This window comes from Polistes dominula, unplaced genomic scaffold (genome assembly GCF_049000335.1).
Source record: "Polistes dominula isolate Pdom_NZ unplaced genomic scaffold, Pdom_raw_medaka contig_438, whole genome shotgun sequence".
Taxonomy (NCBI): domain Eukaryota; kingdom Metazoa; phylum Arthropoda; class Insecta; order Hymenoptera; family Vespidae; genus Polistes; species Polistes dominula.
In genome coordinates this window covers 86919-112500 of record NW_028301132.1, presented here as the reverse complement: position 1 = coordinate 112500, position 25582 = coordinate 86919, and the positions used below count along the sequence as shown (strand labels likewise).

At 30.4% G+C, this 25582-nt stretch overlaps 2 protein-coding genes and 2 long non-coding RNA genes across 6 annotated transcripts; 2 read left to right on the top strand and 2 right to left on the bottom strand.

Annotated features, from left to right (window-relative positions):
• The first annotated feature begins 4732 nt into the window (after positions 1 to 4732).
• On the top strand, positions 4733 to 5591 carry LOC149031011 (uncharacterized). The gene is made up of 2 exons (XR_016178129.1): positions 4733 to 4857; positions 4966 to 5591. It is a non-coding gene; the product is annotated as an uncharacterized LOC149031011 (long non-coding RNA).
• A 155-nt stretch (positions 5592 to 5746) lies between these two features.
• Positions 5747 to 7957, bottom strand: LOC149031010 (THAP domain-containing protein 1-like). Its single transcript, XM_089177047.1, has 2 exons — positions 7676 to 7957; positions 5747 to 7595 (listed from the first exon to the last, which is right to left on the bottom strand). The coding sequence occupies exons 1-2, from the start codon at positions 7738 to 7740 to the stop codon at positions 7202 to 7204; spliced, it is 459 nt and encodes a 152-aa protein (XP_089033173.1). The 5' UTR covers positions 7741 to 7957; the 3' UTR covers positions 5747 to 7201.
• A 147-nt stretch (positions 7958 to 8104) lies between these two features.
• On the top strand, positions 8105 to 19391 carry LOC149031009 (uncharacterized). Of its 3 annotated transcripts, none has more exons than XM_089177044.1 (10): positions 8105 to 8324; positions 8537 to 8977; positions 9076 to 9282; positions 10051 to 10181; positions 10406 to 10613; positions 10855 to 11051; positions 12356 to 12518; positions 12610 to 12935; positions 14062 to 14490; positions 14568 to 19391. In XM_089177044.1, the coding sequence occupies exons 1-6, from the start codon at positions 8217 to 8219 to the stop codon at positions 10936 to 10938; spliced, it is 1179 nt and encodes a 392-aa protein (XP_089033170.1). In that variant the 5' UTR covers positions 8105 to 8216; the 3' UTR covers positions 10939 to 11051; positions 12356 to 12518; positions 12610 to 12935; positions 14062 to 14490; positions 14568 to 19391. The 3 variants fall into 3 exon arrangements, with proteins under 3 accessions (XP_089033170.1, XP_089033171.1, XP_089033172.1); XM_089177045.1 differs by having other exon boundaries at positions 12356 to 12531; XM_089177046.1 differs by lacking the exons at positions 10406 to 10613; positions 12356 to 12518; positions 12610 to 12935; positions 14062 to 14490; positions 14568 to 19391 and having other exon boundaries at positions 8107 to 8324; positions 10855 to 11046.
• On the bottom strand, positions 18744 to 24824 carry LOC149031008 (uncharacterized). The gene is made up of 2 exons (XR_016178128.1): positions 23476 to 24824; positions 18744 to 22883 (listed from the first exon to the last, which is right to left on the bottom strand). It is a non-coding gene; the product is annotated as an uncharacterized LOC149031008 (long non-coding RNA).
• Between the last annotated feature and the right edge of the window lie 758 nt (positions 24825 to 25582).

Sequence of the window (25582 nt, the reverse complement as noted above, 5' to 3'; positions counted from 1 at the left end):
TTGAAAGTAAGATTTATTATAAAAACGGTGGAAAGGAAGAACTGTTGAATAAGCCTCGAGCTAGGCCGAATACAGAATACAGATTACCGGCAGGACGCAACAGCACCCTGTACTAAGGGACTGTGCGGCCCATAGGAGGAGTAGGGGTAAAGAGTAGGGGTGACGGAGTGAGAAGACATAACGTCTCTTATATACGCTATTCTTAACATCTATTATGAGAAGCTTTAAGAGGGATCAGAAAAAAAATAGAGCTGAGATCGATTTAACTAACATATTATTGAAACAAATCTCTGAACTTATTAAAAAAGAATACACTGCTTCTTATAATCAGTATTGGACTAACGCTGCAAAAAAAATTAAACATAATGATTCCTCCTCCTTTTTTCCAAAACTTAATAAACAATTTAGAAGTAAACAAGCTACCTCGATAGGCAACCTACTCTTATCAAAAAAAGACCAGGAAACTATAGACAGAATAGAAATCAAAACATCGGAGATCGACCAAACTGATGATCATTATGTAGTAAGTGACCCGATCCAAAAATTGGACTTAATTGGGGCACACCTGGAAAGAGTTTATAAATCAAAAGAAATGAAGGATGAATCCAGATTGGACAATATAATCAACAGAGAATATGATAAATTAAATAAAGACAGAAAAAAGTGGAATGGCATCTGTGAATTCAACAGTGAAAATAAAGCAAACGATCCGAAAAATAAATCCTTGAAGGAGAATTTAACATACCTCTGTAATAGACAACAACTTAGTAAAATAATTAGCAAATTAAATAATAAAACATCTTCAGGAGTGGATAACATTCCTAACATAGTGATTAAACATTTACCTGATAATGTAATAGAGTGCTATGCAATATTATTTAATAACATTCTTAATAATGCATATTATCCAGTAGGTTGGAAAAAGGGAAAAGTAATGCCATTTTTAAAACCCAATAAAGAAAGGAATAATGTTAACAACTATAGACCAATTTGCCTAATGTCTAATATAAGTAAATTATTTGAAATAGTCATTAATACTACAATTAATCACATTACAACAATAAATAAAACAATACCAGATCATCAATTTGGATTCATATATAAACACTCGACAGTGCACACCATACACAAGTTTCTTGCAGACTTATGTTGGGCTCTCAATGGCAAGAAAATGGTTGGTGCCTGTTTAATTGATCTCGAGAAGGCCTTCGATTCTGTCTGGATTAAGGGGCTATTGTACAAAATGTTAAAAAAGAAATTTCCTAGGGAACTAATTTACTTACTTATGGATATGTTCGATAACAGAACTTTTATAATCACAGATGGGACTCATACCTCGGATAAAGAATTCATAATAAAGGATGGTCTGCAACAAGGAACAGTGAATGCACCGATATTCTTCAACGTGTATAATAGCGACATATTGCATTTATATGGTATGAACGAAGAGGAAGATACATCAGCATTAGCATTCGCTGATGATTTCATAGTATATATTACAGGGAATAAACCATCTGAAATCCAAAAAAAACTAGAGATTAAGGTAAATCAAATAATGAAATATTATAAAACTTGGAAACTGAAAGCCAACCCGCAGAAATGTGAGACAATTTTATTCCGAAGGAATTTAAGCGAAATTGCCAAATCGGCAAGAAATTGGAGAGATTTTCAAATAAAAATAGAAAATGAAGAGACTGGAGAAGAAATAGAAATTCCGCACAAGCATACAGTTAAATATTTGGGAATGAATTTAGACGAAAGGATAAAACTTACCAAACATATAGACATCCAACTTAGCAAAGCAAAAAAGACCTTCATGGCAAACTGCAGAATCTTTTATTCGAGACACCTATATCCTAAGATCAAAGAAATATGTTATCAGCTTCTAATAAGACCTATAATAACGTATGCCTGCCCTGTATGGATGAACTTTAATGACTCAACTGCTGAAAAACTCAGAGTATTTGAAAGAAAATGTTTACGTGCTTGTTATAATTTGTACAGGTCCGCAGATACAGGATATAAAAAATATATCAGCAATGGTACACTATATAGAAAAGTAAATATTAATAGAATTGATAATTTTATTATCAAGCTCACTCGAAATTATTTTGCTAATATAAAAAATATAGATAATAATAATCTAATAAGATCAAGTGTATACCCGAATAGACAATATCATGAAAGATCGTTTGAATCAGGACTTATTCCCCCTGAAGCTTTTATAACAATGGACCAGGATGGATTAATATAAAACCAAAACAATGTACCAATAATATACCACATTTTTAGAAATAAAGCCAATAAAAAAATTACTTATAAAGACAGAATAAGAAATAAGCAAGTAGTTAATCTTAGATACTCGACAGCATTACCAAAGAAAGATATTATGGACTTCTCAAGATTATCTAAAAAATATTGGTGGATTAGTAATGAGGATAACTCTATACAAGAATTAAAAAAAGATATGACTTAGTAATAAGGGATAGAAAGAAGTAATAGACTCAGTTTCTCTAAACCACAAAAGTTGTGATATTAAGCATTAGTATTCTTGTACATATGTAAATAGTAGGTTTTTAAGATTCTTGTTAAGAGTTCACTATACTGTATAATTATATTTATATTTATCCTTTTTTATTAAATAATTCATATCTAAAATAAGCTAAATAGTGAGCAAAAGGTAATATTTAAAAAATTAATATAAAGTAACGGTTAGAACAGGTTTTTTGCAGAGGGATAGTTTATTCGTAAACAGGATCTCTGTTTTTTCTCCAAAACTTGGAAACATAAAAGTGATAATCAAAATAATTGACTGAAAATTTATACTAGTTTTAGTAATATGTTACTGGAATAATAAATAAAATTAGTTTATTAACGCGTTCACTAGACTAAGTTAATAAATATAGACAGTAAGATTTATGGTATATTTTTGTGATGTATTTTCAAACACCATATATGTAAAAGAAGAATGTATTTTTATAAAAGAGAAAATAAACATCAATTAAAAAAAAAAAAAAAAAACACAAATTCTCGTCCGATCACTTAAGTTACGCATCACTGGGCGCGGTTAGTACTTGGATGGGTGACCGCTTGGGAACACTGTGTGCTGTTAACACTTTTTTTTCTTTTTTTATACTATTTTTCTTATTAATGAAATAGCTTTATAATGAATGGTAAAAAAGTCAAATTTAATTTAACATTTTTGGATAATATTTTTTTTTCTTCTTTGTGTTTACATTATGGTTTATATAAAAACTATTTTGTAAATAATTCGAAATAAGAACTGTACGAATACTTATTGCTTGTATGTCTCTGCCGATTTTTTCGTTTTCCTTGTCAATACTTTTATTTTTTTTTTTTTAAATTTTTAATTCATAATATCTACTGGAGAAACTCTCAAGAATATGTACAAATTCATTGTCTGTAAAAAATTAGTTAATAAACGACAATTTTACAAACTTTTATTTCAAATTGATTGGTGTAGGAATACTTTTTATACCAACTGTATGTATTCTAATATATAAACTCTGGGGAAAATATTGATATAACCTATAAATATATCAAATAGCCGACAGATTCGGAGAAACCTTAGCAAACAAAGAACAAATCTTTAATGTCGTCGTACGAAAGATAGATATGTTTTACGAGAAAAGTTTTAAGATATCCAACACACAAACACAACAAAATATTTCTAAATTTTTAATTTGAAATTAAATTGCAATTAAATAATAAACCTATTTTAAAAATTACTAAACTGTTAAATTGATATATTTATTTTATCGTAATAGAAATATATAATTAGAAATATTATAAAAAAAAAATTCGTCTAATAATTAATAATTGGATTTACCTTATATATAAATAATACAGTATAGTATGGTATAGTATAAATCAGTAGTTCCCAAAGTGGGCGATGCGATGAAGAGAGTCAGGGGGGCGATGATGATGGCTACAGGCGCATTTGCAGAGAGGAAAGGAGGACGATGAATTTTTGAATTTTCTTTTTTGAGTTACTACAAAAAAAACGGAAAACCAAAAAATTAATTTTCAGGGGGGAGGCGATAAGTAATATTTTTTCTGGAAAGGGGGCGATAGGACAAAAAAGTTTGGGAACCACTGGTATAAATTATACAGTAAGTACATACAGGGTGATTCTTGTAACGGGGACGGGTAATACCTTTTTTTTAAGTAACAATAGAAAAAAATCATAAAGGAAAAAGTTATATGGCACAACAAATGTCAACTTTCTATGAACTTACTTTTTTTGAAAATGCATCGATGCACTCGCTAGTTGCCCTTTTTTTAAAATGGAACTTTATATTTTTTTTACACTATTCGATTCTTTTTTTTATTCTGCGTTAAAAAGTATTAAATGAAGGTCATTGAAATGTCAATAGTTTGAAAGATATTTGAAGTTATATAAGGAGAATATAACAATGTACTGTTCCAATATCAATTCAAATCAATTAAAAAATGTAATGAATAATGTAAAAAAGCGCAATAGAATGTGCGCATCTAATTGTTTAGAATGAAATGGAAAAACATTCGAACATTTATTGTAATAAAATACATTTCTGATATAAAACATTTAATATCTCGTAAACTATTGATATTTCAATGAACTTCACTAAATACTTTTTAACGCAGAATAAAAAAAAATCGTATAGTGTAAAAAAATATAAAATTCTTTAAAAAAAAAATGCAACTGCATTTAGCGGATGCATCAATGCATTTTCAAATAAAGTAGAGTCATAGAAAGTTGACATTTGTTGTGCCATATAACTTTTTCTTTTATGATTTTTTTCTATTGTTACTTAAAAAAAAGTTATTACCTGCCTCCGTTCCAAGAATCACCCGGTATATAATATATTATAATATATATATATTTATTTATTTATTTATTTTCTTGTTTTATTATTTATTAGTTAGATAAAATAATAATATACTTCTTTTCTTACTTTTTAGATATCCTATGCGAGTTATGCTGCCAAATGTGCAGAAGATATTTCATTAGAAGTGCAAAAGAAAACAAATTTAAGAACATCTTCGTACATTACTCCTGATAAAAATACCCCAGACAAAGAGACATTGACCAAAAATAATATATCTATTTCAATAGGCTCTAATCCACGCTCAGATACACGAAATTCTAAGTCGATTAAATCAGCAGCTTTGCAAGGGCGCTTAGAAAAACTTTATAATTATAATAATCCACCCGAACTATCTCCGATTGTTCTTAAAAATGCTTCGAGTAGAGTGTCACTTGATTTTCGTTCTCCCATTCGTAATAACAGTTTAAAAAACCAACGAAACTCAATGTAAGTCCCTTAAAAATGTTATACTTGATTAGGATGTTTTTATTCAGAGAGAATATATATAGCATATATATGCAGTTATCGTGCTATTTGTGAAATGCTGATATATTATAATGAAGTAATTGTCGTGTGCGAATTAATTTTTAAGTTGTAACAAATTATAAAGGGAAAGAGATAATTTAGATTTTTTTATATAGTATATAAGTCAATGTTAATATATTATATGTAAAATATAAATTGTTAAGATATTAATAAACATTGAATTTATGAATGAAATTTGTTTGAGAGATTTAGAAGTAAATATATATATATGTAAAGAAAGTATACTATCTTTAATTCAAATTTGCCGCGCTTTACCAGCTCAGCTCGTCCTTCAGTCGATAGTGTAAGATTTATCCTACGTGCGGGAGGAGAAAGAAACTAGGCGCCCAAATGTTGGTTGTAACGTAGTGACTTTTATTGCGTCCGTACAGCTCGGCTTTTGTTAATAATAATATAATATAAAAATAATATAATAATAATATAATAATAATATTGTTGTATAAACCATATATGTAATACTTCTATATGGACAGTTTCTATAAGTGGAAGCTGTTCCGACTAAGAAAGACAGAAGAATAACACTTTCTCTGTCCTCCGAGGTTCCAGCTCGGTTCTGCGCATTCTTTTGTGCGCAAAGGGGAAAGCAGCGGGTTATTCAAAACAGGAATGTTATTATAAAATTTTTTTTTTAATTCAATGCAAATTTATTTTAAAATACAAGATAATACTGAACAATTATTTTTTTACTGTTTAGGAGAATTTAAAAGAATAATTTTATTAAAAAGAAGAAGTATTTTTGAAATTAAAAAAAAAATAAACCTCACTCAAACTATTTTTGTTTCTTGGAAATGCTTGTAAAAAATTTTAAATTATATCTTAAGTACTTGGACGTGAAAATATTAGTGAAATATAATAAAATAAAAAAATGTAACTAATCGTTTAACTGATACAAGTTTATTTTACACAAAAATTAGCATGCAGTTTGTTAATTTCTTATTGGTTATAAAATAAAATGAGTCTATTATATTTTTGCCGAACATAATTATCTTTAACTGATAATTTTTTGGCTTCATAAAAAAATTCTGTGTTTAAATATACTTCAATAATCCATTTACATAACTGATAACGATGATTATCAGAAAAATTTTGAAGTAAAACATGATCGTTCATTTCTTTATTATCAAACATTAGTCCTATTTTTCGACATATTTCATTTGTAACAATAGTTTTTATATTTTTGTTCAGTAATTCATGAGAACGTTGTCTAATTATTTTTTCTGAAGTCTTAAAAATACTAATAACATCTTTCGATAATATTTTAAATGGTCCTCTATTTTTGATAAGAGATAAAAGAGGCATAGATTCACTTGATTCATCCGAAATTAATTGATTTTTGCAAACAGGACAGAATATTATTTTAGAGACTCTGTGTGAAACATAACCCGCTATATATAGAACAATTTTTTCAACAAATGGAGATAAATCCCAGCAATAACGAATATAATCGTGATCCGAAATATCGGGATTTTCAGTGTTTTGAAGCAAATCTGCATGTCCAATTTGGTCGTAACAATTTCTTGTGTTTGATGATACGTGTAAAATGTCTACATTGTCAAAGGCGCAATTACCATTTTCGAATTGTTTCAATTCATGCCTTACTAACAAACGCTTATACGCATTTTTAAATTGTAAAACATTAGGATTATTATTGAAACCTCCACGACTTCTGATAGCGCTAAAAAATGTTTCAATGTAATCTTGAGACAGCTTATATGTCAATAAATAAGTCATTCCTTCTTTTTTTAATTGAACATAAAGAGGAAATATATTCCTTAGAGCTATAATCATCCCAATAAAGCCATCCTTCTATGTTTATACATAAATCTTATTATTTTACTTTTTTGCAAAGTATTGAGTACATTATATTGGTTGACAATATTATTCTCAGAAAAACATGATGACGATTGATTGCTGACTCCATTCTCATCAAATACTTCCGATAGCGGCGTGTTTGGTGGTAATTTACTAGTTTTATCAATACTGAGTGGATTTGTTAAATAAAGTGTAGGAACTGCATTACGTTTTATAGAAGATTTAACAACTCCAAAAATTTTTGATTGACAAATATCATCAGCTTTGAAATGTCTGGAACATATGTAAGTTCTTTTTACATCATTATTTTCAGTTAATCCACAAACATTTAGCCACTTCAAACGTATCTCCAAATTTTTCGGAAATCTAAAATTGATCAAATTTAAATATTATTAATAACATAATAAAGGATTTCATCTAAAAAATTAAAAATAATTTGTACTTACTGATGCAAAGAAATATTGTCAGCTCTCGACGCTTTTCTATCACATAAATAACACAACTTCACCATTTTTCAATAACTGATTGTTGGAAAAAGAATATTATTTAAATAAAAACAAAAGTTTTTTAAAATTTATAATTGTTTTTCTGAATTACAATAATAAATATATTTGTAAACAGAATCATAACCACAAAATTATTCCCCTCATTCTTCCCCCTCTATTAATATCATGGGGAATTCTCAAGCATGCGCAACGTGAACCAGGTATCTCGGACGAGAGAGAAAATAGTATATGTCGGCACCTTAATAGTGGGACATTCCTTCCCATTTAAACTGTCCATATAGAAGTATTACATATATGGTATAAACCAAGAGTGGCTTGGGGAAAATTCCCTAGCAGATCTTGTTGCTAACGCAGTTGGCAGCGACGACCGCTGCGCCATCTGTCGGAGTGAGTAGAGAGTTGCGCTTTGGTAACATATATTTTATTTTTCATTGACAATTGTTAATAATATTAATTTATAAAAAGTAATATTTATTTAAAAATGGTAAATAAATGTATTGTTCATGGGTGTACAAGTGGACGAGTCAAGGATCGTAACAGGAATGCTAAATTAAATCGGAGAAATACGTCTTTATTCACTGTACCACAGGTAAGATAACCTTAATTGATAGTTTTATTAATTACTAATATAAAAGAATACAATGATGTAAATGGGTTAATCAAACTGAAAGTAAAAAATTGTATTTTTTTGTTGTTGCTGAATTCTATCTTTAAAAAATCCTTCTACATTTTTTCTATCTTTCTACGTTTATCTATCTTCAATCTATTGCAATTCACATAATAATTTTATTCTTTCAACAGCATCCTGATCTGGTAAAATTATGGAGTAGTGGATTAAATCAGCAATTAATACCAAAAAAACAATACGTTTGTGAGTTACATTTTAACGAAGAGGATATCATTAAGAGTGATAAAATAAAAATGGCTAATGGGATTGAAGAAATATTTAGGGAAAGGTATTCACTTAAGCCCGAAGCTATTCCAACGTTAAATCCTACAAAGTTGTGTGAAATCAGAAGTAGTACTAATAGTAGTAGTAATACAGTTAAAACTTCAAATGTTGTATGTGATGTACTATCAACAAATGGAAGTGTTAATAATGTTGATACCAGTGGAAGTGTAGCACAGACAAATGAGAAAATAATAATTATTAATAATTCTGTTAAAAATTGTGACCGTCCAAAAAGTCCAGTTGCTTCACTAAGTTCTGAAGAAATTAATAATTATGAGAATGAAGAACAGGTACAAAATATTCTGTAAAATTTTATTGTAACGTCCTATCGTTATAATTTACCAGTTGAAAACTACAATAATATTGTAATTATATTATTTATTCACAGTCACACGAATTGCCTGGTTCAAAGATTGATGTTAAGAAGTTATCTACGTCAACAATTATTAATGTGCTAAAAATCAAAGCTTTACCAAAAAATTGGTGCTGGACAACTGATTTGGTCAATCCTCACAGTCTAGTATTATGCTATTTGGATAAAGTAAATATGAATTTGAAATTTCGTGTTACAATTAATGATAACTCCAATATCTCGGTAAGGAATTTCAATTTTAATTATTATTTCTAATACTATAATTATAATTCTATTTAATTAATTATATTAGGTCGAGTCATAAGTAACTTCCGATGCGTCTATGTAGAATCTATTTTTCGTATTTACCTACTATAAGTCACCGAAACAAACGAATTTTTGATATCACTGTATAGATGAGGATTCAGTTAGTCTTCTGTCAACTTTTTTATGCAGTCAATGTTACATTTAACCGTTTTTCTTAACTTCTGAAATGGATAGTAAAAAGTGCATATTCGACATGGCTTTAGGCATATAAACAAGGCAATAGCACTAAAGTGGCTGCTGAAAAAATATGCAGCGTATACGGTGCAGAATTGATAACTGATAGGGCAGTCAGAAATTGGTTTGTAAAATTCCGTTCTGGAGATACGATATTAAAAGACGAACCGAATGCAGGACGTCTGTCCAATTTTGATGAACCTTTTAAAGGTATTATTGGAGCAAAATTCAATAGATACGTCCAACAAATACAAAGAGTGCAAAAAGAAACACTATGAAAAGTGTCGTGCACTTATTAGTAGCAGAAACGCTATTCTTTGTTTCATAAAAAGGGTAGTTATTTATGACTTGACCTAATATTTCTATAATATAATTAATATATAATATAATATAATATAATCTTATATATATATATATATATATATAATATATAATTATTATAGCTAATTTTAATTAATTATATTTCTATAGTTTCTATAATATAATCTAATTATATTTCTTCTTGATTAGTTGTTAAACCTTAAAACGCAAGAGTTGGTTGAATTCAACTCTGATTTTTCTGACATATCAGATTTTTGGAAATTTCTAAAAGATTTAGAAGATTGTGAGTTATGTGATGGGACTGGATTTGATAAAGAAAGGTAATTACTGTATGTCAATGCAAGAAGTAATAATTTTTATGTAAATCATTATTTATGACAACAAATCTTTTTGAATATATCGCGCACTACGGTTATAAATTCCTAGTAAAAACAATTGTAAATCTTTTATAACATTTTAAATCTCTGAGCTTTTATTACTAATTATATTTATTTTATTGTTTTCAAATCAAGATTAGATAATTTTATTACTTTATCTATCATAGATGTTCATCATCGTGCACTGGTGTGTCACAGCCTAACGAAAAATACAAGAAACATATGAATGGTTTCCGATGTGTTGCTTGCCGAAAATTGCGACACAAATTACTGAATCAATCTTATAGAATCAAGCCTGATATCAAAGATCGCTATGATAGTTTGAAATATCAGGACAGTCTCAAAAGAAAGCAAATTAAGCGTCTTAAACGAAAAGTATATCTTTATATTTCCTGTTAATCACTTTTATTTTTGTTTCGAGATCATTTATTACAAGATAAATCTCCATAATCGTAAAACTTTAACAATTTGAGTTACACGTTCATGATTATACTTTTATACAATTGTGTATCAAAGATTTGCAAATTCCAAAATTTATGTGGTGCTGGAGAATGATTAGCAGTTAACTGTCTGAGATGATTTATATAAAATTATTCTTTTTTCTTTTTTTTTGCAGATTAAATCACTCTTACAAATAATTAAAGCGCAGAAAGTGAACTCTATGACAATTAAAGATGAAGCTTTAAGAAATGAAATTTGAAAATCCTCTCTCTTCCCTGCAAAAACACAATAGATACATCCGGAAGTTGGGAAAACTCAGTATTTCTGCTAATAAATGTAGGAATAAATAATTAAAACATACATCAAATTTATGTAAGTACAATAAAAAATGAGTAGTTTTATGAAACTACTAATTAATAATGACATTTCTCCTATTCATGTTTGACTCATAACAAAGTTTCAAATGATTCCTTGCTTTAATAATTGCTATAATAAAATAAAACTCTACGTGGTGACTATATACATATATATATATATATATTTAAAAAATATATAAAATATTAAATATATTAATTAATATATTTTATAAAATATTATTATTAATATATTAATTATTAAATATATTTTATATATAAATATTATAAATATTTATTAGGGTGGGTCAAAAAAATCAATTATTTTTTTTTTTACAAGAGCCACGGAAAAATGAGTTGCAAGACACCATAAAAAAATTCTCACAAAATATGAGCTCTTAATTTTTATAGGAAAATCCTCCGCATCGCAGTTTTTTATTTTTTTCTCAGTCCAATAGATTGAGAAACAAATTCATACCTCATCATTAATTGATTGTACAGAAAAATGTTCTAGACGAATTTTGTAGGAAATTTAATGCTCTACAAAAAATGTATCTTACATTTTTTCCGTAAACCTCACCATTTGAATGATATTGATGATTTAAGTTTGATTATTTTAAGACAAATTTCATTTTTGTTTATGAATTTTATAAATCGACAAAAAATGACTATTATAAAATGCGCAATACCAATTTTTGTAGGAAATTAACTGCTCTATAAAAATGGTGTTTTATGTTTTGGCGATTAAATTAAGCGTTCAAAAGATATTCATCATCAAACTTTCATGTGTACTGATTTCTGTCTCTATATATATATTCAATTATTTTAACTCTTTGCGGCATGGAATTTCAGATAATAAAATAGCCCTATGTTGCATAAAAATTTGATTAAGTTTTAAATGAAACCAAATTGGTATATTGTTTATTAATAAAAGTATTACATAATGTAATAATGTAAAAACATAAAAAAAGAGTTAATAACTAATTATTTTGCGTAAAAAAAACGAAATATAATCTTAAGAGCATGTTTAGCTATTGCAATAATATTTCGAGGTAAGACTAAAAATGTCCCACCGTGCATTACGGTGTATCAAAAAGGTGGGACACTTTTAATCCCACTGTGCCCCAAAGAGTTAAATTAAATAATTGGAAAATGTTCTAAAATTAATCACACTGAGATATAAATGGTCCCTACACCCTGTTTTCTACTAAATTGCAATACCTTTATCCTAACTGAACAACTCAAATAATTTCTTTTTTCTTTACTAATGTTTACTTCTGAAGCATTTTGAAATAAGAAAATAATAATCTTGAATTTCGCTAGGTAATAAGTGACTTTCTGGAATATTTAACCCTTTCACTGCGGCGCGACCTCGGAGTAATCCATCACCAGGGACAGCGCGTTATACGCACGTCGGTTGCTACTCCGTGCAACCAGTGACCAAAACAGTACCTGGAGATTTGAAACTATTCGTAGGACTTAAAAAGTAATCGTTGCAAGTGAATGAAAAATATCCATTACTTATTTATTTTAAGTAGCCTTTTATGCTATCTTAATTGACATAACTCAATTTACAGATTTCATCAATAACAGTTGCTAATTACATATAAAGAAAAAAGAATGATAAACAATTTTACATTATAAACGAATAAAGCTAACAAAAATATAATAGAAGAAATCTAATAATCCACTTCTGTATGGTATATCCTAAAACATGGATCAACACATAAAGCTACATTACATACCTTGCATTCATACATGGTTTCTCTACGAATTCTGTGATTACTGCGTACTGCACATTTTCGAACAGGATTTTTTTTTTGGCAGACGGATTCATATATTTGCTTGGAAAATGCCTTTCAATAAGACGTAATGAGCTACCATCCATATTACTACCTCTTCGGTATGCAGCTGACGTTTTTAGATATTTCTCAAATATTTCAGTTATACGAGGTCTGTCCCAAAAGTATCCGACCTACCTCCATATTTCTCCTCTGAAGTTACTCTTCGTCGTTTGGCTTATGACATCCTTTAAAGTAGTCCCCATTTGATTGAATAACACGCTCCCAACGCCCTTTCCACTTTTGAAAGCAGTCCTGGTACTCGTTTTTCGGTATCGCCTTTAAAGCGTTCGTCACATTTTGCTGCAATTGTAGCAACGAATTTGTATTAAATTTTGCTTTAAACTGGAAAAGAGTTGTGCAGAGACTATCGAAATGATGAAGACAGCATTTTAGAACGAGTGTATGGGCAATACGCAAATAAAAGAGTGGTATAAACGGTTCAAAGATGGCCGCACATCTGTTGATAGTGACCCACGCTCTGGGCGACCTTCGACAGCAAAAACAAACTATAAAATCAAACGTGTGTTACTTGCAATCAATGAAGATCGTCGATTGACTGTGCGAGAACTAGAAAATGACCTTAGAATAACGAAAAGTAGTGTTTGGAGGATTTTAACTGAAGATTTGCAGATTTGCGATAACGTACCAGCACATGTATCGAACCTCGTGCAGCAATATTTAAGTAAACATCGTGTTGTATAGCTTCGTCAGCCTCCGTACAGTCCCGACACAGCTCCCTGCGACTTTTGGCTGTTTCCAATATTGAAAATACCCCTTAAAGGACACCGATTTGACAATGTGCAAACGATTGAAACTAATGTGACGAACGCTTTAAAGGCGATACCGAAAAACGAGTACCAGGACTGCTTTCAAAAGTGGAAAGGGCGTTGGAAGCGTGTTATTCAATCAAATGGGGACTACTTTAAAGGATGTCATAAGCCAGACGACGAAAACTAACTTCGGGGGAGAAATATGGATGTAGGTCGGATACTTTTGGGACAGACCTCGTAAGTAATAAATGAAATGATGCGAACAATAACTCCTTACGTGATTTGCATTTATATATTACATAAGAGTTCCAAATACTTACAAAATCTAACAAATGAACAAAAAATTGTTTATACCATTTATAGATTTTTCTTGTACATTCAATAGTACTAATAACCATGTCCGTTTTATCGACAGCGCCCATAGAACTATTGTAGTCTAGAATATTTACGTCTGCTGTATATATCGATGGGCTTCTAAGAACGTATATATACGCCTACCGTGTATATTGATGGACTTCGCAGAACGTATATTTACGCCTGTTGTATATATTGATGGACTTCTGAGAATGTATATATACGCCCACCACAGTGAAAGGGTTAAAAATGTGGGAATTTAAAGCTAATAACAAAAAACTACTTAACAAAAAAAAAGCGGAAGACCAAAAAGGAGAAATTTGCAAATGGAAGAGAAGAGGTTGAAAAATTCTTTTTCGCAATCACTTCCAGTACTCTTATCAGATTGAAAATTACCTAACAAGCAACTCTTGAATTGGGAGAATTTTTACACAAAGAACGCAACTACGAATATTCATTGACGTGTCATCTTAATCAAGATCAACTGGAAGTATGTATTATCGTTCTTATCTTGTATAATTTATCATTCTTTTACTATTTTAACATTTTTACGTTTATCGTTTTCAGAAATTTTTTGGTATCATGAGAAGTGTTTGTCGCTGTAATGATTATCCGGAAACAATTCTATTTGGACAGGTTTTCCAATTACTATGTTCATATTCGCTAGTCACCCCTTCAAAAGAGTTTAATGTGAGGTCATTTCAATAGTTTGCCTTTAAGATGTTAAAAATAACAAAAAATGTTGCTCTAGTAATTAATTGAGTAGTTAATCAAGGTTTTGAGAGGGCAGTTGGATAACTCTTTATTTTGACCACAAAATATTATCCTAATTCATAAATAATAATTATTTTCTTCAAAATTATTTAAATTAATGAAACATTGTCTAAATTAATTATTGTTTGGAAAATCGTGTGATAATGAGGTTAGTTATGATAATTTATATAATACTCATTGTTCCTGCAGAATATTTTTTTTACTTATAGTACAAAGACCACTCTTTTTTAATTTGTTCTTTAATTGTTTAACATTCCACATAAAATATTAATTTTCTTCATACATTTTTTTTTAAGACACCCAACTTCTATTTTTGATTTGAATATTTGCGTGACACGGAACGATCTATGGTGCTGCCCTCTCTTCCAAGTTTGACAAAAACGGATTTTCAATTCAGCGATCCCATTTGTACGAAAATTCGTGGCGTACGATCCATTTGGAATTTCGAAAACTTGATGACCTTTTTTTTTTTTTTTTAGTCAACAAATTTTGGAAAGGTGCACCCCCACCCCAACCCTCACTCCCACCACGACTCCCACCAAGACTCCGACCACCACCACTCGTTTTTGAACCGCCGATTAGACTAAACGATTAAGGAACGTTTTCTACCTTAAAAAAAAAAAAAAAAAGAAAGGTCATCAACTTGAAAAAGTTGGGACTTCGACAGTTCTTTGGACTTTTTCAAAATTCTGTCCGAGAAATTGTCGGATTTCAAATTTTCCCGGGGCGTACGATAATTTTGCGCCCCTGTGTCCATCAAACGAACTAAAGTCTCTGGGATCACTGATTTTCATACCGCAACGAGCATGCCACTTACCACTGCCAGTTTATTTCTCAACGTGACGTTTTTAGGTTAGTGTTGTCGACATTTTCTCATTTCTCTTCTCATTCTCTTTCTCATCATCGTTATTTAAAATCGATCGGTATTTTTCGAGAAGTTAATCAATTCGTATTGAAATATAATTGACTATTAAGTACATAACCTTAAATAATCTATAATAAAAATTAGATTTTATTATAAAATAATCGATTCACGCGTTACCAGTAATATCGATAATTCGAAACGTTTCGATTTCAACCGTTATTCATTTTCGTAACGTTTTTCCTTTCATTATATTTGCCGGCATTCAATATTTAAATTATTTTCGATCTATAAAACAAAAGAAAGAAAGAAGAGAAAAAATATGGTTTTGAAAAGTGCATTGTTCTCATCAAAAGTACAATTCACTATTATAGGCAATGAAATATCAGCTCATTGCCTTTTTTCCAAAAGTTCTTGTGCACGTGTTCGTTCGTCAAAAACGTTCGTGATGGCAAATCCCTGGTTTATGAATTATAAAACAACAATAGCATCATCAAGGAAACGTCTGAGTGCAACTTAAAGGACATAATTAATCATTTTTGTCCTAAAAAAATATTTAAACTGAAATTGATAAATTAGCAAAACACACAACACGTTGACACACGTCCTAATGCAAGACTGTGAAATTGTTTTGTTCTCTTTATCCGAACAACATTGTAATTTGATGACTAGTCTGATGTTCACTGAGAGAGGACATCCGATCGCAGAGGATTAAACAGTTAAATTTAGAAATGTGCGAAATAACGAATTGCGCGAAAGTAGAATGCGCGAAAGTCGAGGAAGACTGTATTTTGTTTGTTTCCATGTTACGAGAAAAAATTTAAGATATTTTACAGTACAGTAAGTACAGATCTCCTTCCAATAACCCGGTAGATAGGTTCCTAGAAAATACCGTGTTATTTGAAACCGTGTTGTTTGAGACCCAGAGCCAATGCAAAAAAGGGGTTACGTTCCGAAAATTTTTTAAAAACAAATATTTCTTTTTTTTTTAAATAAACAACCTAATTTTTATTGTTCATATAAATATATGAACAATAGATAACAAAAAATATTATTTTAATTTATATATATATAAATAATCGGTTTTTCGGTGGAATGATATCGCCTTCACTTTCAGAACGTTTTTCTTCATTTAAAGTTCTTGCATCTTCTTCCCTCTTGAAAAAATCTGTAATTTTACTTTGCTTCGTGTTTATTACCAGGTCATTGTAAATTTCTCGGTATGGAGCTAGACAGTTTTGATGCTTTCTTTTGAATTTTCGGCTCCTTTCTTTGGAAGGAAGGATCTGCATTCAAGAAAAATGACTCGAGATTTTCAGCTAAGTTTAGGCCTTCTTGTTATATTTTTAATGTTTGCTTATTAACAGCACAATCTTCATCAGTGCTAGTGTCCTCAGGATCAATTTGATTTACAGTTTCGGATATTATTTCCATCAAATCTGCTTCGTCAACTTCTTCCACTAATAAACCTTGAATTTCCACAATAACCATATCCACAAAACCTTCGTCTCCGATTGATTTAACAAGTTCTAATATGCTACCAATTTCATTTTGTGACGATTCACGCACGTTTTCAATTTTAACTGAAGAGAGCCATATCTTTTTCCAACACGCATTTAACGTTGATGTTTTCAGTTCACAAAAGCATGAGACACTTTTTTCCAGGCCATGGAAATGAAAAGAAATACTTCCCGCAACACTGTATCTTTAAGACGGTACCTAAGCATCGCCGCGGCTGTAGAAGTACAGTATTGTAAAAAGGTTTTTTGAAAGAAAACCATTTAAAAAAATGCTGTGTTGTAGGAAAGTTCCCGCAATTTGTGAATCGCGTTATAGCGAAATCGTGTTAGGAGAAACCGTGGTCTTGAAGGGATAGCTGTATTACATTTATAATAATTGGAATATCTTATCAACAGCCCTTAGCAAGGTAATACGAAAAACGAGATATCTCGTCAGCGATCTTCAATGTGGTAACAAAAGTATTTCTTATAACGCTGTATATTTAGCTTTTTGTTATTCGTCGTATTATTTATGGTTAGCAGAATCTTTTGTCGTACAAAACACATACTCTTTATAGTTTCTAAGAAAATACCATCCTTGCGCTCATACTTTCATTCCATATACATATACATATTATACATATCATATAAATATACATATCCATGTATATATATAATACGCGTTATTCCTCTCATCATCTTTCATCATTTTTTTGAAGTGTTATTCTTCTTAATTTTTCTTTTTTTTTCGAATGCCCACTTCGCATCTTCTCGAATGACAATTGATCGTATGATCGTTCTGCTTTTGGTCACGTACGCCATAAGCACGCAGCGCCGCACACGCCGCACACGCACACACACAAATCATTCTCATGTACTCATACTCACACTACCAGATCTCGACAGAAGAAAGAATAGTTTCCTTGGTTTTACTTTTACGGATATTGTCCGGAGCTATTATCGAAATATCTTGTATGTACGCTTTTAATAGTAATCGATCTTCATTATCTACGTCTCAAGTTTCTTTCTATTCATACGAAACACAAAAAACTGCTTTTCTGTTCATTCTCGAATTTCTTTTATTTTTCCAAAAGTGAATGTAAAACTTTTATAAATTTTTTTTTTAAATAAAAAAAAAATATCAGGAAAAACGCAAGAATTATTTTAAAGTTGAACTAAAATTTAAAGTGTTCCTTCGACTCGTCAAAGCTTTAAAGACTCGTAGAATTGCGCTACCTACATTTCTAAATTTCTAAATATTTTTAACAGCATTTTGTTTAATAAGAATTAAAATTGGAAAGATACTTAAAAAAAATATAAAAAAGTTTTTATTTATTATTATTTTTCTCTAATTTCAAGTTAATTTATATTAACAGTCAAAAATATTAGTTAAAATTAAACGAGTCTCTATTATTAATATTTTTTTACAGTATACGTATTTGTAATATTTTTTATTAATTTTTATAATAATATTCTTAAATTGGCATTAAATAGAAATTAAAAAATATGTAAATAAACATTTATAATTTTATTTTCTTTTCAATTTTCTGTTTAATATGTAAGGTGGTAAATTTAATTCATGCGTGGTTGATATTTTTCTTCGTTATGAATTTTTTTCATTGCATGCATTTTGTTTTTCTTATCATGTAGACGATACAATTATTATTTAGTTCTTTCTTTATTTTATTTCGTGTTTGAATACGCTATCGGTCTTAGTGAAAGAAAACTCCACTCAGAGATTAAGAGGAAACGGTATTCCGTTGTTTAAAAAAAAGACAAAGTTCCATTATGCATGATTTCTACTACTATCTTTACCAAAAAAATAAGCTGTACCCATCGGTTGACTATGTGGGGTGGATCCTTCTGCTATTGGTCGATAATATTCATAATCTCCTTCCCTCCCCATAGGGTTGTTACTCTTTTATGATATAAATATGTGAAAGAAAGTAAGAAATCAAGGCTTAGTCTATCAGTTTTTAATCAGTATCAGTCTGTATATCTGTTTGTCTGTATAATTGTCTGTATCTGTTGCTTAGTCCTTAGTTCTCAGTTCAATAATTATACTTTCAGTCTGTTACATCCGTCTGCGTATTTTATCAGTCAGTTTATCAGTTTATCAGTCAATCAGTCGGTCTTATATTCATAACTATTTGTATTCTGTATTTTTGTAACTACGTCACTTTCTGTAAACCTTTTGTAAATACCGCTCAACATCACATCATTACAATTTAATAAACTATCATTTTTGACTGATCATATTTGGTCATCATCAGTTATATTTTTTCTGTCTGAACCACACAATCAAAATAACCCTTTTAAAAGCGTTTAAACAGAATATTAAGAAATCTAGCCTATTAAGATTGAGTCCCTTTCAACAATGTAATAGCTAATCTATAGATTCATTGATTTGCTCTTTTAAAGTGCGGAATCAAGAGTTTTCTTCATTTTACTATATTAAATCTCGCTATTTAATTAAACAAAAAAATAATCTTTAAATTACACCAGTGGTTCCCAAAGTGGGCGATGACGACCACAGGTGCACTTTGGGGGTGGGGGAAATGAACTACTACAAAGGAAAAAAATGTCATCGGAGGCCGACCCGCGCTGCTATACTATGCTACACAACAAGGCCGGTTTATTGATACTGTGTCAATAGTAATAAGATATCAGAAAGAAATTTTCTTATTTAGGCTTTTCTCTTTCTTATCTTCACTCCTGGTGGGCCTGGTGAGCGATGAAGCGGTCCAGGGAGGCGATGACAAGATGAAAACTGGAATTTTAAGTGTGCGGGTGTGCTATTAAAATTAGAAGTGAAACCTTCAAAAAACTAAATTTCGAGAGAATGAGACGTATGCAAAGTTTCAAGAGTAAGATAATTGTAGGATTTATTTATTATAATATTATTACCATATATAATAAAGATCACCGGTATGGTCTCTGGGTGGAATAGCTGATAAAAAGTACATTTTTCCCAATTCAAGCAATAAAAATGGAATGCTTAATCAGATAGTTATAGATAGACACCAAAATCGTAGCATGTTTATCAAAGGAAATATAATTCGTGGGAACCTAATTAAATACGAATAATCCTTTTTTTGAAACTCAGGTATAAAATTTTTTTTGTTAGTATAGTTTTAAATTTCCCATTTTCATCTACATTCTTGAGCTGTATAACAAACATTTTAGGATAGACGAAATAAAGATATTATAAAAAACATATGGAATTTACTGCTGGACTGAACAAAGGTTCTAGTAAAATGCAATGAGAGATCTAATAGAAATCTTTGCGAGAAATACTTTTTAAACTACATAGCCTGCCGCACTTCTCTTTCTCTCTCTCTCTCTCTCTCTCCGACCATTATTATATATAACATAATACATTAAGGGGACCTTCTACTCTGAGCACCTAAAAAAAAGGCTATTTTCGCGAATTTTTTCCAAGAAAACTATAAAAGATATCGATATAAAAGTTGTTGGGTTTGTTAAATTGAGTCTTAAACTATATAAATGAATTTTTATTTTTTCATTTTAATTAATTTTTTATTGCAAAAACAGTAGTATAAAAAAACACCTTAAAACTTTAGTGCTTTGGTAGCTCCATCAGAACTTGAGAATGGCCTACCTGAAACATAAAAGTAAAATGGTTTTATATTCTGTATGACTTCAGCTACAAAGTGACAGTTTTATATAAAAATTTTATCAATAAATAAAAAAATGGTGGACAAATTACAAAAAAAACGTAAATTTGTTCCTTTTTTTCATTGTTTTTGACTAAAAATAAATAGTAAAAATTAAAATATAAGAAAAAACTCTCCGTCACTTTGTTACAGCTCATGTGTAGAATATGTGGATTAAATTTTATAAGAATCGGTTTACTGGTTCGTGAGATACGATGGAGCTAGTATTTCAAAACATAGTTTCGAGATAAACGCGTTTAAAGTTTTTTTTTACTCAAAATCGTTAAAAATTCTTACCTAAACTTAATCTGCGATGCCTGGACCGTACAATAGACCTTCTTCTTGTTCATATTCTTCAATTTCTTCCAGTCTTGCCTTCTTCCACTTTGATCTAGCATTTTTTGAGCACTCAGAGCTTCGACGGTTCGCAGATTCGATACGTCGGTCGTCGCGTCTTTTAGCAAAGTCGATCGCTCCTGGCCCAAGTTTCATGCCCATCGTTTCCATTATCTTCATCACTGTTCGAAATCCTTTGTTGAAGATACATGAATGCTGAATCTTTGCACGCAATTTCAACAACTTTTTTGCCGTTAAACACGTGTTTAGGTGCGATGTGCCTTAGATTTGAGGTACTTTCACCAGTCGATGGAACACTTAGAATGCTTCGGCTTGGCATCAGTCGAAATTTTGTGATAGTATCCTGCCCAAATCTCGTTACGCATATCCTATGAAGAAATCAAATTTCTTCTGACTGCTAAGCCGTAGATCTCTGAGAGTGCTTTCATCAATTTGATTGTAAATTTTTAGTTTTTACTTCAGGAACTTTTTTCACAACAGTCATTTTTCTCTTCACTACTGTTTTTGCTACAGTTCTTATTTTTTTTTTTGGCGGTTCGGCGTTTTTCTTTTAAATTTTCTTCTTTTGTATGAGAGCTTTTCTTGCCTTATTAGCGCGCTTAAAAATATGTTTTGTCACATGCAAAATACACTTCAACTTTTTAACAATGAAATCTTCACCATATGGATGATAATAAAGCAGCATTTTAAAAGTCTTGGAGTCTCCGTAGCCGATATAAGAACCGTGCGCGCCGAACGCTCAGGAAAGCGGTCCGAGGTAGTTACGTTCAGGCAGCAAAAAAATGTAGTTAGAGACATCGGATCTTTTTGAAATTTTAACACAATATTTCTACATATATATACATTCGAAAAATGTAAAAAAAAAAAAATTTTTTTAAATTGCAGAGTTGAAGGTTCCCTTAACATATCTCGTTTTTATTTTTTGGATCACAAACTTATCTTTTTAAATACTCTCGTCTAAATAAAGATCTGAACAATGATAAATCTAAAAAACGCATTGAATCGTATCGCTCTCTCAGCTTATCGAACTGTGTACACTACGTACACAGTGACTACGAGTCTCAAATTTAGACCCCGTAGTAAGCTCCACCGATTCACGCTGGGCGTTCAACATCTTAAAAATGTTTTTAGTTTATTGAAAAATTAGTATAAGTTTCTTAAATACGCAAATATTACAATTAATAATATAATTTTCTTATATGCATGAGTCAGTATATGTCTTTAAATATTTTTTATAAGAACATATAAAAATCAAATCTAATAGACATATTTTGTCTTTATGCATCAAATATATTTTATAAAAAAGCAAAATAAAAATATAACAGTAATTTACTTGCTTTTGAATGGAATGCGTCAGCTGCTTCTCATTTATTCCACAGTATTATCTAATTCTTTTTGTCTGATGTCTCTGGTAATCCTTTTTTTTTTTTTAATATTTCAGACGATACAATTATTATATATTCTATGTACTTCATAATTATTTATTATAATATTTGCGAAATAAAGAAGTTAATTCTAATTTTTTTAATAAAATAGAAACATTTTTGAATAGAAAAGATATGACATGTTGTAAAACAAACTATAGAAATGAGTAATACCGCATCGATAATAAAGTTTATAAATATAGATCAATTTTCAACGGACCTTCCCTGTTTTCTAGAATTTTGTTCTCATGAAAAGGAACCGACCTTGGAGTGTAGGTAGCTGAAAAAAACTAACATTTTCAAAACTCTATCCATCAAGATAGAATGCGGAATGCGATATTCATAAATAGAAACAAAAATTGTAAAATGTCTGTCGATCGAAAGATACGCCATCGTAATCTAAGTAAATATAATTTTTTTTTTTTTTGAAACTCAGGTAGATGAATTTTTTCCTGTATACTTTTTACACTTTTCACACTTTCTGTGAATTTGAGATATCTTTATTATTGGTCTACACATAAGCATTTTTTTTTGTAGCAATTAATACCTTAAGATGCTGTAAAAAGAAGGGAACAATTGTTGTTGTACTTTTTTCGTTTATTTGAGTATTGAAAAACAACGAATTTAAAATCTATTGTTCATTAGTATTGAATTATAGGGGATATTTAAAATACTTTCTCTTAAAACACTATTTTCTTTTAATTGTATCTAATAATGTGGAAGTACGTCTTTATTCAATCAAGAGTAGAAAAAGAAGAAACGAATAACAAATAAACCAAAAGAAAAATATTTCGTCGCCAAGCACTTCGGGTGCAGCTGCTCCTTGGTAGGGATAAAGAAAACAAAGATTAAGAAGGACCGCCCATCGATAGAACAAAACACTCTGTGTCCCACACCGGATATCGGATATTATTTATATATATAAAAGTATCGATTGTATTTTGTAGATATGGTATAATAAACAGAGAATAAAAAATACTGCATAGAATTCAACAATTAGTTTTCATTGTTTTATTTTTTATAATTTATTTAGTTAAAAAAAAATTTTTTTTGGTTTAGTTTGTTTTTTAATTTTTTTTAATTATAATTTTTTTCTATATTTCAGAAATAATATACATTATAGTATTTTTACTGGAAATAAAATAAAAAAATATGGGTAATTTTTTATCTTACGTATCCAGTTTCTTCTATTTAAAAATGCTTCCATTTTATTGAAAAATTAGTGTAAATTTTCTAAATACACAAAACATTATAATTAAAAAATACGTCTTTGGATATTTATAAGAAAAATATTCTACAGTGTTGTCTAATTCTTTTTCTCTATGTATCTTGTACTCATTTTTTTTTTTTGTAAAATATTGTTGATAATACAATTAAAAAATTCTATATATTTTAAAATTATTAATTACAATCTTTGCGATATAAAGAATTTAACATTAATTTTTCAATAAAATAGAAACATTTTTAAATAGAAAAAGATGACACGTTCGGTAAAAAAAAAAACAGACTCCGCACCTTCTTTCTTTATTTCGATCGTCGGTTCGTTTGAACCTTATTCTTTTGTCGAATACCTACGTACTTATCGCAATTAAATGAAATTAAAAATTGAACATAAATATTGAAAAATGAGCCCTAATACACACGTAATACACTCCTCGTTAACCTGTACCGAATCAAGAAGACAATCACTGGCTCCCTTCGTTATCTTTATATATTTATTAACCTCACCATTATTTTTCGCTACTTCATTCTTTCTCAAAGCCTCCAGATCATTCCTAATAAAATAAAGACTGGATCTTTTCGATACTTTCGGATCGGGTAAGTTCGGGGAACTTCGGCGCATTCATAATACACAAAGCAATATTACCAAATGGTGATATCTTTCAAATAAAATAATACACGCTCGCTCTTTCCTTAGTCGGAATACTTACACGCATACATACATTCAATCGCCGCACGCAAATAAGGACATTTCCTAGAAGTTATCGATACTTTTAGAAATATTCCTACACACGCACACGCGTACTTTTTATCTTTGTTTTCACGCTCACATATTAATTTAAAAAAAAAATTGTTTATAAGGCTATAGATTTCAATGAGTGCGCGGCGGAACATTTGAACATATTTGAGAGTGAAAAAAAAGATAAAGAGTACATGTGCGCGTGTGTAGGAATATTTCTAATTACGTAACCAAGCAAGATCATATTTAAATCGTTGTATATATGTTTATTCATGATAGAAACTGAAGAATACTGTTTACATTATTAAATTTCGCATACGCAAATCTCAGTGACGTAAGTAGTTTGTCCGCTGTGAAATCTGTACCTCAGAAACATTGTTTACAAGCAGCTTTATTTCTATGAATACATAAACCGCTTTTGTTTGTGGATGCTTAACGATTGAAACTTAGAAATAATAATAAGTGGTTCGGAAGGTCGTTTCGTATTTTCCAACCCTTTTTTTTTTTTTTTTTTTTCGACAGGAGGAAAAATCTTCCAAAGACCCCCTGGGCCCGGTACCCAGAGGAGTGTCGGATTCGATGTACTATTACATCGCCTACCGACTAAAAAACCTCCTGTTTCTTTTCACCTGTTGGGAGTGGACGGGCAGCATTTCCACGCAGGTGGATTCCCGTCACCCTGTGTCCATCCCGAGCGATCTGGGGCGGTATTTCCCCGATCTCGTCCGTCGATACAAACGCGGATAAGGCGCTAGTATGTCAATATTCCTCAGTATATTTCACCCCTCAAAGAGATTAACCCCAGAGTTGTGACTTTTCTGCCAGGATGACTAGCGTTGCTACCCGCCTCGCGGCGCAGTTTCAACTCTAGTTCTGACGCCATGCACATATTGTGCTCATTCTCCATATAATTACAGCAGCGCTCTAGGATGGACCAGACGCTGCTGGGGTTGGCCGAAGCCTTGCCCGCGGCGGCCGCATTGGAGTCATACTCCTTTGCGGCACCTCACGCAGGCTCCCAGACGCTCT

What these genes read in the sequence shown, in the direction of transcription:
- LOC149031010 (XM_089177047.1), bottom strand. Translation starts at nt 7,740, where the DNA reads ATGGTGAAGTTGTGTTATTTATGTGATAGAAAAGCGTCGAGAGCTGAC. An exon ending in GACAATATTTCTTTGCATCA is followed by an intron (nt 7,596 to 7,675) that starts GTAAGTACAAAT and finishes GATCAATTTTAG; the next exon opens with ATTTCCGAAAAATTTGGAGA.
- LOC149031009 (XM_089177044.1), top strand. Translation starts at nt 8,217, where the DNA reads ATGGTAAATAAATGTATTGTTCATGGGTGTACAAGTGGACGAGTCAAG. An exon ending in CTTTATTCACTGTACCACAG is followed by an intron (nt 8,325 to 8,536) that starts GTAAGATAACCT and finishes TTCTTTCAACAG; the next exon opens with CATCCTGATCTGGTAAAATT. An exon ending in ATTATGAGAATGAAGAACAG is followed by an intron (nt 8,978 to 9,075) that starts GTACAAAATATT and finishes ATTTATTCACAG; the next exon opens with TCACACGAATTGCCTGGTTC.